At 41.7% G+C, this 19,560-nt stretch overlaps 1 protein-coding gene across 2 annotated transcripts in view; it reads right to left on the reverse strand.

Annotated features, from left to right (window-relative positions):
* The window catches only part of lgr4 (leucine-rich repeat containing G protein-coupled receptor 4), a 175,978-nt gene that overhangs the window by 76,325 nt on the left and 80,093 nt on the right, over nucleotides 1-19,560 (reverse strand). For both annotated transcript variants that reach the window (XM_059975998.1, XM_059975997.1), the window contains exon 3: nucleotides 2,661-2,732. In XM_059975998.1, the coding sequence (XP_059831981.1) occupies nucleotides 2,661-2,732 (72 nt within the window). The remainder of the gene's footprint in view (nucleotides 1-2,660; nucleotides 2,733-19,560) is intronic.

Consider the following 19,560-nt stretch of genomic DNA (forward strand, 5'->3'; position numbering starts at 1 on the left):
AAAACTACACTAGACTACAGACCCACCCAGGACTGCATAAAGTGCACAAAACAGTGCAGGCATTACAATAAATAATAAACAGGACAATAGGGCAGTAAGGTGTCAGTCTAGGCTCTGGGTATTGAGGAGTCTGATAGCTTGGGGAAAGAAACAGTTACATAGTCTGGTTGTGAGAGCCTGAATGCTTCGGTGCCTTTTCCCAGACAGCAGGAGGGAGAAGAGTTTGTCTGAGGGGTGTGTGGGGTCCTTCATAATGCTGTTTGCTTTGCGGACACAGCGTGTAGTGTAAATGTCCGTGATGGCGGTAAGAGAGACCCCGATGATCTTCTCAGCTGAGCTCACTATCCATTGCAGGGTCTTGCAATCCGAAATGGTGCAATTTCCGAACCAGGCAATGATGCAGCTGCTCTCAATACAACCTCTATAGAATGTGATGAGGATGCTGGGGTGGGAGATGGACTTTCGTCAGCCTTCGCAGAAAGTAGAGATGCTGCTGGGCTTTCTTTGCTATGGAGCTGATGTTGAGGGACCAAGTGAGATTCTCCACCAGGTGAACACCAAGAAATTTGGTGCTCTTAACGATCTCGATGTTCAGCGGGGAGTAGTCGCTCCGTGCTCTCCTGAAGTCAACAACCATCTCTTCTGTTTTGTTCACATTCAGAGACAGGTTGTTGGCTCTGCACTAGTTCGTTAGCCGCTGCACCTCCTCTCTGTAAGCTGACCCATCATTCTTGCCGATGAGACCCATCACAGTCGCGTCACTGGCAAACTTGATGATGTGGTTCGAGCTGTGTGTTGCAGCACAGTTGTGGGTCAGCAGAGTGAACAGCAGTGGACTGAGCACACAGCCCTGGGGTGCCCCGTGCTCAGTGTGATGGTGTTGGAGATGTTGCTCCCGATCCAGACTGACTGAGGTCTCCCAGTCAGGAAGTCCAGGATCCAGTTGCAGAAGGAGGTGTTCAGGCCCAGTAGGCTCAGCTTTCTAATCAGTCTCTGAGGGATGATTGTGTTGAACGCTGAACTGAAGTCTATGAACAACATCCGAACAAATGTGTCTTTTTCGTCCAGGTGGGTTAGGGCCAGGTGGAGGGTGATGGCAATGGCGCTGTCTGTTGAGCAGTTGGAACAGTACGCAAATTGCAGGGGGTCCAGTGGGGGGGGGGGGGGCAGCAGGGTCTTGGTATGCCTCATGATGAGCCTCTCGAAACACTTCATGATGATGGATGTGAGTGCAACGGGACATAGTCATTTAGGCAGGACACTGAAGACTTATTCAGCATGGGGATGATGGTGGTGGCCTTGAAGTACGTTGGAATGGTGGCGCTGCTCAGGGAGATGTTGAAGATGTCAGTGAGAACATCTGCTAGCTGGTCTGCACATCCTCTGAGCACTCTACCAGGAATGTTGTCTGATCCAGCAGCCTTCTGTAGGTTAACCCAGCAGAGGGTTCTTCTCACATTGGCCAAGGTGAGACACAGCACCTGGTCACTTGTAAGGGGGGGGGGGGGGGGTGAATTTCCTTGCCGCCACTTCATTTTTCACCTCAACACTGGTGTAGAAGTTATTCAGCGCATCTGGGAGGGAGGTATCACCCGCACAGTCAGGTGATGAGGTGATGAGAGACAATTATCTGTCTCTCGAGGCCCTGATGTGACTACTTGCCTGTAGCTCCTCTTTATCACCTCCTCACTTTCCCTGACCAGAAAAAGCTCATCGAGCTGCATCTCCAGTTTCCTTACGCAGTCCCTAGGAGCTGCAGCTGAACGTGCCTGGTGCGAATGTGGCCGTTCGGAAGACTGGGAGTCTCCTGGATTCGCCCATCTGACACCCAGATGGGTGTCAGATGGGCCTCACAGACATACTTTCTCACAGGTAACTTACCTCATCTCGACCCATTATTGCCAATGCCCAAATGAGCCAAAGCCCTACCACCTTACCTCAGATCACTCTGATGATGACCACTCGGATGGCCACTCCGCTAGGCAGTATCTCCCTTTTATGCCCGAACCCTCCCTGCTATCTAACTCACGACTGCTGTTCCAGTTATAGCCACCGATAGGCCACGTACAATGGACAAATGCTTTTGAAGCTCCCTTTTTAAATGACCGCCACCGACGTGCGAGAACTCCCTCTTGGTAAAGCTCTGTTGACACCGCTGATAGACCATGTACAAATTCTCTTACAGTTTGTGATTGATCCAATTATAGAACCCTGGTAATATAACATTTTGGTATCCATCTAGTCTCTGTACTGTAGGAAGAAATTATTTGCAATAGAGGGGTTGTACAATAGTCCACCAGATTGATTCCTGGGACACCGTTGTATAAGGAGATATTAGGCAGACTAGCTCGTATTCTTGAGCTTTGAAGAATGCAAGTAGATCTCAGTGGAACATACAACGTTCTTAAGAGGCCTACCAATGTGGATGCTGTGCATTTCCCCCCTCACTAGGCTATCTAGAACCTCAGTCAAAGTCGTAAAATAAGAGGCGAGAAGAACTTTCTTCAAGTAGTGAACGTTTGTTATCTTTAACATAGTGCAACACACAAAAAAGCCAAAGGAATCAGGCAGGATTAATGGATAGGAATAAACAGACCCTTCATCGGGACTGTTTATTTTTTGAAGGGTTCCTAAGGTGTAAAGAAAACAGTCATACTTACAAAACTTTCAGCTGAGATAGACCAGACAAAGAATCTGGATGAATATAGGACAGGTCATTACCAGCCAGTCGCCTGAAAGAAAAATGTAGGAGTCAAGTAATCACATAACAAAAAATTAAGTTACCAACTAGGAAAATAAATAAATACATCATGAACTTAAAATACAATCAGGAACTTTATCATTTAATGCTTTATAATTCAAGCAAATGATCTTTGATACCAAACAGCAAAAATGTGTAAAATGTATTAAAACAAACCTAACAGCACCATTTATCAGCATACCTTACAATGCTATCCTACATGTGCCTAGTTTGACTGGTGTAAAATGATAGCAGGTTGAAAAATTAAATTTAATATCAGGTAAAGCATTAAAAAAAAATCACTGGTTATTGAACCTGTGTCATTGATTTAGAGAACCTGACATTAAACAGAAATTAAGCTCAATTGTTTTCCCCACAAGTAGCCCGACTGTAAATTCCCTTCAATATGTAGAAGTTCTTAATAGGAAGTTTCCACAATGCTTACCAAACCCTATCAGCAATGGATTTAGAGCAACAATTCATCTGTGGAAGGAACTCAGCAGGTCAGCAGCAGTGGAGGAGGGGTGGGTGGGTTGGGAAAAGGGATAGTATTATTGACTTTAAATAGATAGCCTACTGACCCACTTTACAAGTTTTAATCCATCCAGAATCTCAATCCATTGCTAAGATGCCAACAATACCATCCTTTGTAATAGCCAAAGTACTATTATTTGAAGAATCAAAATAAAAACAAAATCAGATGTAGCATTGGAAATTTTCCATATATTCTCAATAGCCATAATTTCTTTGCATCCATGTAGGATACCTCAGAGGAAGCGCGGGTGTGGAGTGGGGTTATAAGTGAGTTTAAGAAAACAGGGTTTTAAACTTCCTAGAGTAACTATCTTGCTGGTAAACGTGCAGACTCTGGTGAATAAAATCGATGATGTCAGAGCTAGGGTGCTGAATCAAAGGGACATTAGGACCACGTGTGCCCTTTGTTTCACAAAATCTTGGTTAACCCCTTCCGTATCATATTCAGCGATCCAGATTGATGGATTTACTATATACCGCCAGGATAGATTTATAGAATCTCTCAAAAGCAGAGGTGGAGGAGTATACCTCATGATCAATTCTTCTTGGTGCACAAGTATATCAGTGCTGTTCCAATTCTGGAATATCTCTGGGATCATTTTGGTAGCAGTTCATACTCCACCTCAGGCCAATGTCAAGCAAGCTTTAGATGATCTGAGCAATGGGATCAACCTGCACAAATCACCTATTGTTTTGGGAGATTTTAACCAGGCCAGCCTGAAAAAAGATCACTAAGCAAATACCATCAACAGATCACTTGCAATACGAGAGAAAACCACACACTGGACCATTTCTACACCACCATCAAGAATGCCTACCGTGCTATTCCACGCCCTCACTTTGGGAAGTCTGATCACCTAGCCCAGGGGTCAGCAACCTTTACCACTGAAAGAGCCACTTGGACCCGTTTCCCACAGAAAAGAAAACACTGGGAGCCGCAAAACCCGTTTGACATTTAAAATGAAATAACACTGCATACAACGTTTTGTTTTGCCTTTATGCTATGTATAAATAAACTATAATGTGTTGCATTTATGAAATTGATGAACTCCTGCAGAGAAAACGAAATTACATTTCTGCATGCAACAAAAACATTTTGAACTCCGAAAAAAAGACGTTGGGTTGAAGGTTACTTTTAAGTAAAATACTCAACGTCTATTTGAGTCCTTCTTGTATTTATGAAAAACGCCAAACTTAAATTTGCCGCCAGCAGCAAACCAAAAATAACGTCAGCCAGCTGTCAACCTGAAAAATAAAAGGACTATTTCACTGAACAATGAAAACATATGAATATACGTAAAATAATACGCAATTAAAATATTTATCATACTTCTTCAGGTTGACTCACACCTGACAATGCAGTCGTATTCAGTAGGGATGGATCGATGCTTAGGGGAGTGACCGGGAAGGATAATGTGTTTTTTTCCTCTCTGAACTCACAGAAGCGTTTCCCAAACGATGTTTGCATTGCGATGATTGCAGAATGTAAATACTCTGAATTTATCATGTCGTGACATTGTTTGAACTCTCTCAAATTGGGGAAGTGAGACAATGTGCCTTTCTGTAAATCTCTGGCAAGCAACGTCAACTTGCGCTCGAATGCAAAACATCCCCCAACATGTGCAGGGCTGTACGTCCTTACCCCGTTGAAGAGCTGTGTTCAGCGTGTTCAGGTGCACTGTCATGTCTACCATGAAGTGTAGCTTTTCCAGCCACTCTGGCTGTTCCAGCTCAGGAAAGTTGAGCCCTTTGCTGCCCAGGAAAGTTTTCACTTCTTCCAGACGCGCGACAAAGCGTTTCAGCACCTCCCCTCTGGACAGCCAGCGATAAAAACACGTTGTAGCGGTTGCTACACGCAGTCAGTAAACTGCAGTCAAAGATAGCTTTATTCGAACTAAACAGCCTTGCTTTTAAGCCTCCCTCAACCCGCCCCCCATGGGCGCGGATGCTGCAAAAGACACGTACTCACAAACCCCTGTAGGCTATCTCCCTTAGCCTGAACGCTGGCTAATTGTGAGCCGGTTCGGATGTGTCAGGAAATGGGTCGCCCGCCACAACGTCTTATTTAGATTGTACAAGATCACCATAATCTTCAAATTTAGATTTACATTTCAAAAACTAACAAACTAACATAAAAAACATATTAATTAAATACTGACCATGTAGCGGTGTGCTACACGCAGCGCTAAAATTACGACACGGAGTCGGTAACTGCAGTCGAAGGAAAAAAACTTTATTCGAAATCTTCAGCCTCACTTTTAAGCCTCCCTCAACCTGCCCCCCCCCCCCCCCATGGGCAGAGGCTCCAAAGCTCTGTGCTCGCAAACCCCCGTAGGCTATCTTATTGTGAGTCGGTTCGGATGTGCCAGGAAAAGGGTCGCCACAACCAATTATTTCCCAAAGCAACAGGGAGCCGCAGCACAGACCTAAAAGAGCCACATGTGGCTCCGGAGCCGCGGGTTGCCGACCCCCGACCTAGCCGTACTTCTACTCCCTGAGTATAGGCAGAGACTGAAGCCTGCAGCACCAGCAGTGAGGACCAAGAAGGTATGGATAAGGGAAGCACAGGAGCACCTACAGGACTGCTTTGAATCGGTTGACTGGACTGTATTCAGGGATTCATCTTTGAACCCATATGAGTATGCTGCAGTTGTTACCGACTTCATTAAAATCTGTGTGGATGAGTGTGTGCCTACCAAGACTTACAGTACATTCCCAAATCAAAAGCCGTGGATGAACCAGGAGGTACGTTGTCTGCTGAAGGCTAGATCTGTGGCATTCAAGTCTGGCTACCCAGGCCTGTACCAGAAAACCAGGTATGATTTGCAGGGGGCTATTTCAAGGGTGAAGAGACAATTTCGAACGAGGCTGAAGGTGACATCGGATGCACGACAACTCTGGCAGGGTCTCAAGACATTATTTCCTACAAAGTGAAACCCAATAGCATGAATGGCAGTAAAGCTTCACTATCAGATGAACTCAATGCCTTCTATGCATGCTCTGAAAGGGAGAATACAACTACAGCTGTGAAGATCCCTGCTGCACCTGATGACCCTGTGATCTCAGTCTCAGAGGCCGATGTTAGGCTGTCTTTAAAGAGAGTGAACCCTCACAAGTTAGAAGGTCCTGATGGACTATCTGGTAAGGCTCTGAAAACCTGTGCCAACCAACTAGCAGGAGTATTCAAAGACATTTTCAACCTCTCACTGCTACGAGCGGAAGTTCCTACTTGCTTCAAAAAGGCAACAATTATATCAGTGCCAAAGAATAATAATGTGGGCTGCCTTAATAACTATTGCCTGGTAGCACTCACATAGACAGTGATGAAATGCTTTGAGTGGTTGGTCATGATCAGACTGAACTTCTGCCTCAGCAAGAATCCGGACCCATTGCCATTTGCCTATCGCTATAATAGGTTGCAATTTCAATAGCTCTCCACATGACTTTAGACCACCTGGACAACACAAACACCTACGTCAGGATGCTGTTCATTGACTATAGTTCAGCTATAATTTAATACCATCATTTCCACAATCGTGATTAAGAAATTGCAGAATCTGGGCCTCTGTATGTCCCTCTGCAATTGGATCCTCAACTTCCTAACCAGAAAATCACAATCTGTGTGGATTGGTGATAACATATCCTCCTCGCCAACGATCAACACTGGCACACCAGATACATGTGTGTGTATATATATATATATATATATATATATATACACACACACACACACACACACACACACACACACACACACACAGATATATAAAAAAACTGTGGCTAGGCAGAGCTCAAATATCATCTATACATTTGCTGATGATACAACCATTGTTGATAGACTCTCAAGTGGTGACAAGAGGGCATACAGGAGTGCGATATGCCAACTAGTGGAGTGGTGCCAAAGCAACAACCTGGTACTCAACGTCAGTAAGATGAGAGAGCTGATTGTGGACTTCAGGAAGGGTAAGACGAAGGTACTCACACCAATCCTCTTGTAGAGGGATCAGAAGTGGAGAGAGTGAGTAGCTTCAAGTTCCTGGGTGTCAAGATCTCCGAGGATCTAACTTGATCCCAACAATTGATATAGTTATAAAGAAGGCAAGTCAGCGGCTATGCTTCGTTAGGAGTTTGAAGACATTTGGCATGTCAACAAATACACTCAAAAACTTCTATAATTGTACCTTGGAGAGCATTCTGACAGGCTGCATCCCTGTATGATATGGAGGGGCTTACTGCACAGGACTGAAAAAAGCTGTAGAATGTTGTAAAGTACCCAGGACATCCAGTGTCTGAGAAAGGCAGCATCCATTATTAAGGGCCTTCAGCACCCAGGGCATGCCCGTTTCTCACTGTTACCATCAGGTAGGAGGTACAAAAGCCTGAAGGCACACATTCAGCAATACAGAAACAGCTTCTTCCCCACTGCCATCTGGTTCCTAAATGGACATTGAATCTTTAAATGCTACACTTTTTTTTAAATTACAGTATTTCTGTTTCTGCATTTTTTACTTGTTTGTAATTATTAATATTTTTATTATTCTTATTTTTTCTCTGCTAGATTATGTATTGCATTGCTACTTTAGCTGCTGCTAAAGTTAAATTTCACATCACATACTGGTGATAATAACCCTGATTCTGATTCTGACTAAATGTAATCATCCACTTTTGCAGCCTAGAACAGTAGTCCCCAACGAGGAAACTATATGATTTGGTGATATGACACAGTATAAGTCAGCTGCACCTTTCCTCAATCCCTGTCAAGCCCACTGTTGAACTTGAACACACGTGAGGTAACAGTTGCCTAAACACAGTGATACTAGCACCAGGGATCATTGGTTGGCCTCGGGTAACTGGCTGCCTTGCATAGCCGGCGAGAAGTGCCATTGTTACTGGCCTGGAACGCAGACAGGTGGGCGCCACTTCTAAACCTGTTTAACACACCGAATGTTTGTGGGGAACCCGGTGCTAAAAAATTCGCCGACGACCTAATTCGGGCTCAGGATTTCATAAGTGGCAGAGCAGCTACCTTGAAGCGATCTTCTGAAAGTCATCCCTTGAGCCAAACTTTTGTCGGCCGATAAATCCTACCTACCTACAAGGGGGGGCAGGCGCGCATCCTGTCACACTCCTCCTCACCTGGTCGGTCGCTCTGTCCAGACTGCGACCGATGTGACCCCAGCACGGTGACCTCCGCCCTTACTTTGTCCTCTCACACTACCCACGACCAGCCGCACCTGGCCAACACGTCTGGCGGTGGGCAGGTGGGAAGCTGGAGTTTGGGCCCAGAGGCTGTCTAATGAGGCAATGAAGCCCTCAAAACTGCTTCGGCACCTTGAGTCCAAGCACCCCGCACTTAAAGACAAACCTGTTGAATTTTGTGAGCGGAAAAAACGTGAGCAAGCGGAACAGAAGCAAGTGCTAGTAAGCCACAAAAACTAAATTGCGGAATAGACTAAACATAAGGAACCCCCTTCGAGTAGTGCTGTCACACATCACCCCTCAATGGGACCGTCTTGTTGCAGGGAAACAAGCCCAGGGCTCGCATTGATTCAGCGATAATGATGTGTTGCAATGATTTTATATGTTCATATGAGGAAATTATGCGCTGTGCGCTTAATATTAAATTCATTAGATAAACACTTTTAGAAACAATAATGAGTGTATTAGCCATTTATAAATGACGTATAGTTGACATATCACCTATATTCCGGTCGGGATTAACTCCTCACCATCAGCTAGTCCGCAAGAATATTGTCAATATTAAACCAGTCCACAGTGCAAAAAAAAGGTTGGTGACCCCTGGCCTAGAACATAATGGGTGGTGGGGTAATTTTAATTTTAAATCAATTTTCCAATTTGCAGTCTCCCTTAAAACAGAAAATCCTTTGGTAATGTAGTAACTGGAACAGCAAATCAACCTACTACCATAAAAAGCAAACGCGAGGAAATCTGCAGATGTTAGAAATTCAAGCAACACACACAAAATGTTGGTGGAATGCAGCAGGCTAGGCAGCATCTATAGGGAGAAGCACTGTCGATGTTTCAGGATGAGACCCTTCGTCAAGACTAACTAAAAGGAAAGATAGTAAGAGATTTGAAAGTAGGAGGGGGAGGGGGAAATGCAAAATGATAGGAGAAGACCGGAGGGGGTGGGGTGAAGCTGAGAGCCAGCAAGGTGATTGGCAAAAGGGATACAGAGCTGGAGAAGGGAAAGGATCATGGGAAGGGAGTCCTAGGGAGAAAGAAAGGGGGAGGGGAACACCAGAACAGGCAGGGTGATGGGCAGAGAGAGAAAAAAAAGGGGGGGGAACTAAATACATCAGGGATGGGGTAAGAAGGGGAGGAGGGGCATTAAGGGAAGTTAGAGAAGTCAATGTTCATTGAAGGTTGGAGGCTACCCAGATGGTATATAAGGTACTGTTCCTCCAACATGAGTGTGGCTTCATCTTGACGGTAGTGGAGGCCATGGATAGACATATCAGAATGGGAATGGAACGTGGAATTAAAATTTCAGTTAGTCCTGACGAAGGGTCTCGGCCTAAAATGTCGACAGTGCTTCTCCCTATAGATGCTGCCTGGCCTGCTGCGTTCCACCAGCATTTTGTGTGTTGCTACTACCGTAAAATATAAACATTCATAAAGTTTCTTAACAAAACATACTTCTTTGAGTCAAGAGGAAGAATTCATGGGAGACTCATTTATGAAATGTCAAGGTTTGCTATCATTGGTCTCAATATAAAACTGAGATTTAAAACAATAACCTAATCATTTTTCAGAATTGACACCGCATCAGCTTAGTTCAGTAGGTCACATGACAAAGAGTTAAACTTTGTTTTTAAACTGATAAGGGCAAAAGTAGTAGTGATTTATACCAGTTAGGCTTGACACACCAAATGTAGAAAAGAGCTTTAACTTCAGATATTCAGAGCAATGGGTATGTATCTCAAACTTAGCACTGTTCCCTCTAAGCTGAGCAGGTGCATGGCGTCCTAACAACTGAAATAATCTTGCGCACATAGCCTTTGTTGCCACACAGCTAGAATTTTGATTTATATAATGTTAATAATTTTTTTAAATTAGGCTAATATACTTTTGAAATCTATGTCAATATAATTGTGAAATACCCTGTAATTATGTATGAATTAATATAATCTATATATTTCTAAATATATCACAACCTTTACTTTGAAACATTTTAGAGCTTTGAAATTGCAATGTTCGCTGAGCTTGCAGATGTTTCATCGTCAGTCCAGGTGACCTCCTTAGTGCGCAGTTGTTGGTGTTCCTCTCTGGGACTGCTCACATTCACAAAGGGCCATGTTTGCTTGTCTCAAGTCCTGATTAGCTCAGCCCCTAGCCATCAGGACCAAGGCAAGGAAATGGGGTACTATACATCATCCAGAAAATTAATTTTTCATGAAATTATTCATGAAAATGTTAACTTCCATGAAACCAAAATATATTTGATTCAATGTTCTGTAATATACAAGCCTCTTTCAGCCTGGTACAAATTTTTCTGCAATGATATTAACTATCCACAATCCATTCTTCCAATAGACTACACAAAACCATTCATGTGTGTTTTTTGCACAGAAATAGAAAATGAGATCATCAGGACTTGAAGCATTTACATCGTTTTTATGATGGTTAGCCATGACAGTCTCAAACACGATGCTAGGCAAGGTAATCTAATTCACAACTGAGCAGTTATTTAGATTCAGCCATTGCTTATCTAAATATAGTCACTGTTTTACAAAACATCTGAAATTCATAAACCAGGACAAATAATCCCTTAGCTCTCAAACTGATGTGGCATAATCACGGCCAGAATATTTACTGGTAAGTGACTCAAACTAAAGAACTAATTGTAACGCAACATAAATGTATGACCAATCTTCCTGACATTATACACACGCACAAAGCACATTATCATTACATCAATTGAAGAACAGTTCTCCATCAGGAAATTTTTGCTATATACATAGAGTTCTGAGCAGATAAGCAAAGATTCAGAGGCCATTTTATAGGTATACTGGCTCATTAATGCAAATATCTGATCAGTCAATCATGTGGCAGCAACCCAACGGATAAAAGCATGCAGACATGATCAAAAAGTTCAACTGTCGTTTAGACCAGACATCAGAATGGGGAAGAAATGTGATCCAAGTGATTCTGACCATGGAATGATTGTTGGTGCCGGACAGGGTGGTTTGAGTCTCAGAAACTGCTGATCTGGAATTTTCATGCACAACAGAGTTGAGCAAATGGTGCAAAAAACAAAGAAATATCCAGTAAGCGGCAAATTTGTGGGCAAAAACAAATTGTTAATGAGTGGGTTGCTGTTTTAAGCTAACAGGACAGTGTCAGTAACACAAATAATCATGCATTACCAGAGCGGTGTGCAGAAGAGCATTTCTGAAAATGCAGCACATCAAACCTTGAAATGGGTGGCTACAACAGCAGAAGACCACAGATATATATTCAGTGGCAATTTTGTTAGGTACATGAGGTACCTAACAAGCCTATACATCCAGCACATTACTCACTGTAACGTTCAACATCTTCAACAGGATCCTACCACTAAATGTATCTTTCCCTTACCCCTCCCACTCTCAATTTTCCACAAGGGTCGCTCTCTATCGACTCCATTGTCCACTTATCCCTTCTCACTAATCACTTTCATGAGCCTTAACCCTGCAAGGGGGACATGCATTATACTTGCTACCACACCTCCTCCCTCACCACCATTCAAGGCCCCAAACAATCAATTCAGGTGAAGCAACACTTTATCTGCGAGTCTGTTGGGTTATCTACCATATCCAGTGCTCCTAGCCTCCTTTACATTGGTGAGTCACGACATAAATTGGGACTGCTTTGTCAATCACCTTTTCTTAGTCTGCAACAATTTTAATTCTACTTCCCACACCCAATACAACATGTCTGTCCATGGACTCCTCTGCTTCCACGATGTGGCTGCTCCAAGTTTGGAGGAACAACAGCTCATATTCCATTTGGGTAGCCTCCAACTTGATGTTATATTGATTTCTGTAACTTATAGTAATTTCTCCTCCCTCTCCCTCCTTCTCACTTTCCCCATCCCCCATTGTGGCTCCCCCAAAATTCCTTCTCTTCTCCTCACCAGCCACACAGAAAATTGGCTTTCTCAGTGAATTAACTTGTGCAGGGTACAAGGTAATTAAAAGACAAATACGACACTCTTACCTGTAAACCACATAATGACAGTGGGAATACCAGAGTGGATTATTATTCAATGTATTTGTAACATTCTCATAGATTTATTTTGAGTATCCTAAAATAATCAATTGTGATGCCACAAAATGGAATGCTGTACATTAATAAATTTGTCTCATTCACCTTGAGTTTCTCACCTAAATATCTATTAAATCTACCGTGAATTCTCCCTCCATCTCCTTCAAACCCTCAAGCATGTGTCCAATTTTTCTTCTCAAAATTGCCAACGTGGTCATCTTATTATTGTGATCAAATATTTAAATTGGATAAAATTATATTAGTTTAGACTTTGTAGGAAGTTGATTTGCACAACATTCCATCTGTTTATCAAATGTATCTCAACACTCCATTAAAGAGAACAAAATATACCAATTAAAGTCAGAGGCCTAGAAAGATTGTAAAATACTGTCATACTCACCATCACAATTTTTTTTATCTAACTAGAACTCTAAATTATTAAGATAATCATAAATACAAATAAAAATGCAATACCGTACAACAGCACAGAAACAGGCCCTTCAGCCCATCTAGTCTGTGCCAACCTGTTTTGCCTAATCTAATCTACTTACACCCTTATCAGAGCCCTCTATACCCCGTATTCTTTTAAATGTTACATTTGCACAGTTAGAGTAGTCTTTCATTAATTCTATTATGGTTATTGGATTTTTTAAGTATGCCTGCAAGAAAATGAATCTCAGGTGACATATATGTACTTTGCTAATAAATTTGAACCCAAATCCCGGCAACATCCTTACAAATTTTCTATAGCTTTCCTGTAGGTAGTTAGGTGGCCAGAATTGCATATAATACTCCAAATTCAGCCTGACCAACGCCTTATACAACTTTAACATAATATCCCATTCCTGTGCTCATTACTTGTGAAGCCACTTTCAAGGAATATAGATCTGTATTACTGGGTTGTTTTGTTCTACCACACAAATCAAAGTCCTACCACGGCTTGTCCTTCCAAGAATACCCGATTCTTCTCTGCATTAAACTCTATCAGACATATTTCAGACCATTTTCCCAGCCAATCAAGATCATGCTACAAACTTCGATAGCCTTCCTCTCTCTCTACTACACCCCCAGTCTTGGTGTCATCCACAAATTTTCTGATCCAGTTTATCACTTTAAGGACCTGATCCATGCTATATTGCTCCATCAGCTAAATCATTAACAGAGATGATTAGCAACAATGGACCAAACATCAATGCTGCAAAACAGCACTAGTCACAGACCTCCAGTCACTTTGGCTTTTCCCATTAATCCAATGCTGAACCCTACTGACTACTTCATTCTCAATGAGAAACGACTTAACTTTCTGGACTAGCCTCCTATGTAGGACTTTGACAAAGGTCTTCTTAAGCTCCAAGTAGACAACTTCCACTAGTTTTTTGGGATTCTCTTTTATCTGATGTCAGACAAATAAATGTCATGTTTCATCCTCCTGACTTCTCTTTTAAGTGCCCTCTTGCTTTTCATATATTCATTAAGTGTTTCATTTGATTATAACCGTCCATACCTGATGCATGTCTCCTTTTTCTTTAACAGTGCTTCAATATCCTTCAATAACTCAGGTTTTCTAAACCTGTTAGCCTCACCTTTTATTAAATTAAGAAGCAAAACATATCTAATTGGGAAACCTTCTTTGTTGTTACATGTGATGAAATGCTTTATCCCCTACAAAGGGTAAATGCCAAGGATATCACAAATCACTCTTCTGGTGACAAAATGATACTGGCAGGGGCAGATTTTACATCTGGCAGTTGCTAGGAAGGAAAAATAAACTAACCAATCAGAAGTTATCCAGAGCTACCCAGTAATATTTCAAGAAATGAGAGTTCAATATTAACATGCATCTGTTTTTTTTCTTGGTCATACTTAAATGACTGAAGATTATGCATGTGTTTCTAATCAGTTTATCAGACCCTGTTATTCTTAAAAATAAGAAAACCTACAGCACGTTCCTGGGTGTAGTATAAAAATAACATTTGCATAGTTTCATGTCACGTCTTCAACTATCAGCATGTTCCATCTCAATCTTAAAGTGCAAGAAACAATTCCAGATTAAAACCTCATGAGGACTGCACACCAGTGAAATATTCATCATTTATCACGTAGAGAATTTTCCATGTTTTTAATGAATTCACCGTGCAATATTCTGTAAAAAAAGCTCAGTATGCGGCTATGACTGCACTCAATTCATAATTTTAACATATTTAAACAAAATTAAAAGTCCTTATAGCTTATGTAAAAATAAGTTAATGATTTAGTAGCCCAGAAGCCCAAAGCACCTCTACCAAATTATTGGCGATAAACAAGTCTCCCTTGATTCACATGACATTATTTCTTAATAGGAGTTTTTATAACATTCACTGTAAGACTGTTATTTGTCAAACACATGTGGAAATTGATCATATTTCTGTTAATCAAATCTGGCTGTACACTATCAACTGCACTGATGATTGTCACATGATCTTTGAAATGACAAATTCGTATGAGAAAAAATGTGCACAAATTTAAAATGTGAAACTACATTTAACACTGAAGTTGATGAAACAAGTAAAAACAATTTCTGTACAGTAATTCTTTCAAACTCCATATTTTCTTTGATATTGCTAACACTAATTTCAATTATTTTTAAATCTATGCATATTTTAATAAATTACATTTTTGTTACTACAAGGTTAATAGAACATTAATGTGGCAACTGTTCCAATCACAACAAATTTATAAACCAGCTGATAAACTTGGGTAAATACAAAATGAGATCAAAATAGTTATAACAAATCACGCTTCTACCAGATAATGGTATTAAAATGGAATGCATTTTTAAATACTTTAATTACTTGTACAAATGACAAAACTTTCCTACTTTCTGAATACAAAGTCATAGAGCAATAAAGCATGGATTGCAGTTCGTTTGGCCCCACAAGTCCATTCTTTTCCCCCAGCCTAAATCTATGCCTTCTAGCTTTGGACTACCTTACCCTGGAAAAAAAAGTCTATTACCAGCCACCTTATTGATAATCCTCAATATTATAAACCTTTCTAGAAAGTTTCTCCTACGTTCCAAGGAATAATCAGAATCAAGGTTTAAAATCACTGGCATATGAAATAAAATTTGTTATGTGGCAGTACAGTGCAATACATAATAATAAACACAGTAAATTATATTAAAAAAAAAATATATATATATATATATATAAAAATGTTAAATTAAATATCTCATGCAAAAAGAGGGGGGGGAAAGTTACTGATGTAATGTTCATGGGCTCAATGTCCATTCAGAAATCAGATGGCAGCTGGGAAGAAGGTACTCCTGAATCATTGAGTGTGTGCCTTCAGATTCCTTCCCCAACATCAGCAATGAGAAGAAGGCATGCCTTGGGTGATGGATACCACCTCTTTGAGGCATCGCTCCTTGAAGCTGTCCTGGATGCTAGGAAGGCTAGAGCCCATAATGGAGCTGAGCGGGTTTACAGCATTCTGTACCTTTTTCAATCCTGTGCAGTGACCCACCCCCCTCCCCACTCTGCCATACCAGGTGGTGATGAAGCCAGTAGAATGTTTTCCACAGGTATAGTTGTAAGAAAGTTTGTGAACCTTTTGCAGTTATCTGGTTTTCTGCATTAATTGCTCATAAAATGTACTCTGATTTTCATCTAAATCATAATAACTCACATGCACAATCTACCTAAATTAATAACACACAAAAAAATCGTAAACAAGACAAAATCTGCAGATGCTGGAAATCCAAACAATACACAGAAAATGCTGGAGGAATACAGCAGACCAAGTAGTATCTATGGAAAAAGAGTACCCTTCAGCAGAACTGGTCCTGCTGAAGGCTCTTGGCCCAAAACATCGACTTTACTCTTTTCCATAGATTTTGGATGCTGCCTGGCTTTCTGAGTTCCTCCAGCATTTTGTGTGTGTTTTTGTTACACAAACAATTGTATTACTTCTAGTCAATGCTAAGTACACCATTCAAACAATCACAGTAGGTTCAAAAAAGTATGTGAACCTCTAGGGCAGGGGTCGGCAACCTGCGGCTCCGGAGCCACATGCGACTCTTTTACCTCTGTGCTGCGGCTCCCTGTTGCTTTGGGAAATAATTGGTCTTTTGCAGCATCCGCGCCCATGGGGGCCGGGTTGAGGGAGGCTTAAAAGCAAGGCTGTTTAGTTCGAATAAAGTTATTCGACTGCAGTTTACTGACTGCGTGAGCACACCGCTACAACGTGTTTTTATCGCTATTAATATACGTCACCACTGCCAATACCTGACACCCGTCAGTGCGCGATTTCTTTAATTTTTCGATCCAAGGTAGGCCAACTATGGAGAATTCTAAAAAAAGAAAAGTGACTGAAGAAAACAGAACGTTTAATGATACGTGGACAGATTCATTTGCTTTCAATGCTGACGAGACTGGTTTACCGGTATGCTTAATATGCAATGAGAAACTAGCAAACAACAAAAAGTCAAATGTTGCAAAGCATTTCTAGAATAAACACGCAGCCTTTGCTCAAAAATATCCGGATGGAGATGAGAGAAAAAAAGCCGTTACGGAACTGATGCGGAAGGTTGATCTGAGCAAAAATCATTTCAAGCAATGGATGAAGTCCGGAAAACCAACGACATACGCTAGTTATATTGCCGCTCAGGAAATAGTCAGGCACGGGAAGCAGTTTACAGATGGTGAATATATAAAAGAATCTTTCATTAAGATTTCAGAACATCTATTCACGGACTTTAAAAACAAGAGTGAAATTGTGCAGAAAATCAGGGATATGCCCCTCTCTGCAAAGACTGTCAAAGACAGAACCATAAAAATGGCAGAAGACATCACAAGACAGCAAATTAAAGACATCAATTCAGCTGTGGCCTACTCGATTGCCTGTGACGAGTCTAAAGACAAAGGTGATATTGAACAAATAGCGTTGTTCTGCCGGTATGTAAACTCTGCCGGGCCACAGGAAGAACTGATTGAGTTGATACCTCTAAAAGACCAAACACAGGGGGAGGACATCTGTGAGGCTGTCTTGAATTGTTTAAGAGCCAAAGGAATAAAGACTACCCACCTGGTGTCAGTAGCTACTGATGGGGCACCGAATATGACGGGAACGCACAAGGGAATTGTGGCTTTACTGCAGAAGTCGCTGGACAGGAAGCTGCTGCTTTTTCACTGCATCTTGCACCAAGAGGCACTGTGCGCTCAAACATTTCCTCCGGAATGCACAGAAGTAATGGATGTTGTCATTCAGATTGTCAATAAAATAATGGCAAAAAGTTTAAATCACCGTCAATTCTGTTTGTTACTGGACGAGCTGGAAAGCGCATATTCTGATCTCCTGCTGCACAACAAAGTCCGGTGGCTGTCCAGAGGGGAGGTGCTGAAACGCTTTGTCGCGTGTCTGGAAGAAGTGAAAACTTTCCTGGGCAGCAAAGGGCTGGAAAAGCTACACTTCATGGTAGACATGACAGCGCACTTGAACACGCTGAACACAGCTCTTCAGGGGAAAGGACGTACAGCCCTACACATGTTGGAGGAGTTTTGGCATTCGAGCGCAAGTTGACAGTGCTTGCCAGAGATTGACAGAAAGGCACTTTGTCTCACTTCCCCAATTTGAGAGAGTTCAAACAAGGTCACGACATGATAAGTTCGCAATCATCGCAATGCAAACATCGTTTGGGAAACGCTTCTGTGAGTTCAGAGAGGAAAAAAAACACATTATCCTTCCCGGTCACTCCCCCAAGCATCGATTCATCTCTACTGAATACGACTGCATTGGCAGGTGTGAGTAAACGTGATCTTGAGATGGAACTGGCCGAAATAGCCGACAAAGACACATGGGTGTCCAAGTTTAGACGCTTGACAGCAGACCTTGAAGATGTTGCCCATCAGAAGGCCGTTCTTGCACAGAATCACAAATGGAGTGATATTGAAAACCTCCCTAAACCGGACAAACTTGTGTTCGAAACATGGAATGCTATCCCCGACATTTATGTAAACATTAAAAAGTATGCGCTTGGAGTCCTGTCGATCTTTGGATCCACATATGTATGTGAGCAGGTGTTCTCCAACATGAACTTTATTAAAAACAAACATCGTGCACGCCTCACAGATGACAGCTTGCGATCCTGTGTAAAGATGAAGGTGACGTCATACAGCCCTGATGTGCAGATGCTGTGCGCTGAGGTCCAGGAGCAGAAATCCCATTAACCAAGTATGATACATATTTTAATTGCCTATTATTTTAGGAATATTCATATTTTTTCATTGTTCAGTGAAATAGTCCTTTTATTTTTCGGGTTGACAGCTGGCTGACGTTATTTTTGGTTTGCTGCTGGCGGAAAATTTAAGTTCAGCGTTTTTCATAAATACAAGAAGAACTCAAATAGACATTGAGTATTTTACTTAAAAGTAACCTTCAACCCAACGTCTTTTTTTCGGAGTTCAAAATGTTTTTGTTGCATGCAGAAATGTAATTTCGTTTTCTCTGCAGGAGTTCATCAATTTCATAAATGCGACACATTATAGTTTGTTTATACATAGCATAAAGGCAAAAAAACGTTGTATGCAGTGTTATTTCATTTTAAATGTCAAACGGGTTTTGCGGCTCCCAGTGTTTTCTTTTCTGTGGGAAACGGGTCCAAGTGGCTCTTTCAGTGGTAAAGGTTGCTGACCCCTGCTCTAGGGTAATGGCCTTCTATAAAAGCTATTTGGAGTCAGATGTTCCAATCAGGTGAAATTGGAAGTATGGATTGTAGAGGTGCCATGCCTTATATATAAAAAAAGACACACAATGTCAGGTTACTGCCAGAGCCTGCTCTTCTCTGATCTGGTTATGTGCATTATGCCTCAATCAAAACAACTTTCAGAGGACCTTAGAAAAAGAATTGTAGAGATGCATGAAGCTGGAAAAGGCTACAAAAGCATTTCTAAAGACCCAAGTTTTCATCAGTCCACAGTAAGAGAAATTGTCTACAAATGGAGGAAATTTAGTACTGTTGCTCCTGCCCCTAGGAGCGG

Source organism: Hypanus sabinus, chromosome 7 (assembly GCF_030144855.1).
Source record: "Hypanus sabinus isolate sHypSab1 chromosome 7, sHypSab1.hap1, whole genome shotgun sequence".
Lineage (NCBI taxonomy): Eukaryota > Metazoa > Chordata > Chondrichthyes > Myliobatiformes > Dasyatidae > Hypanus > Hypanus sabinus.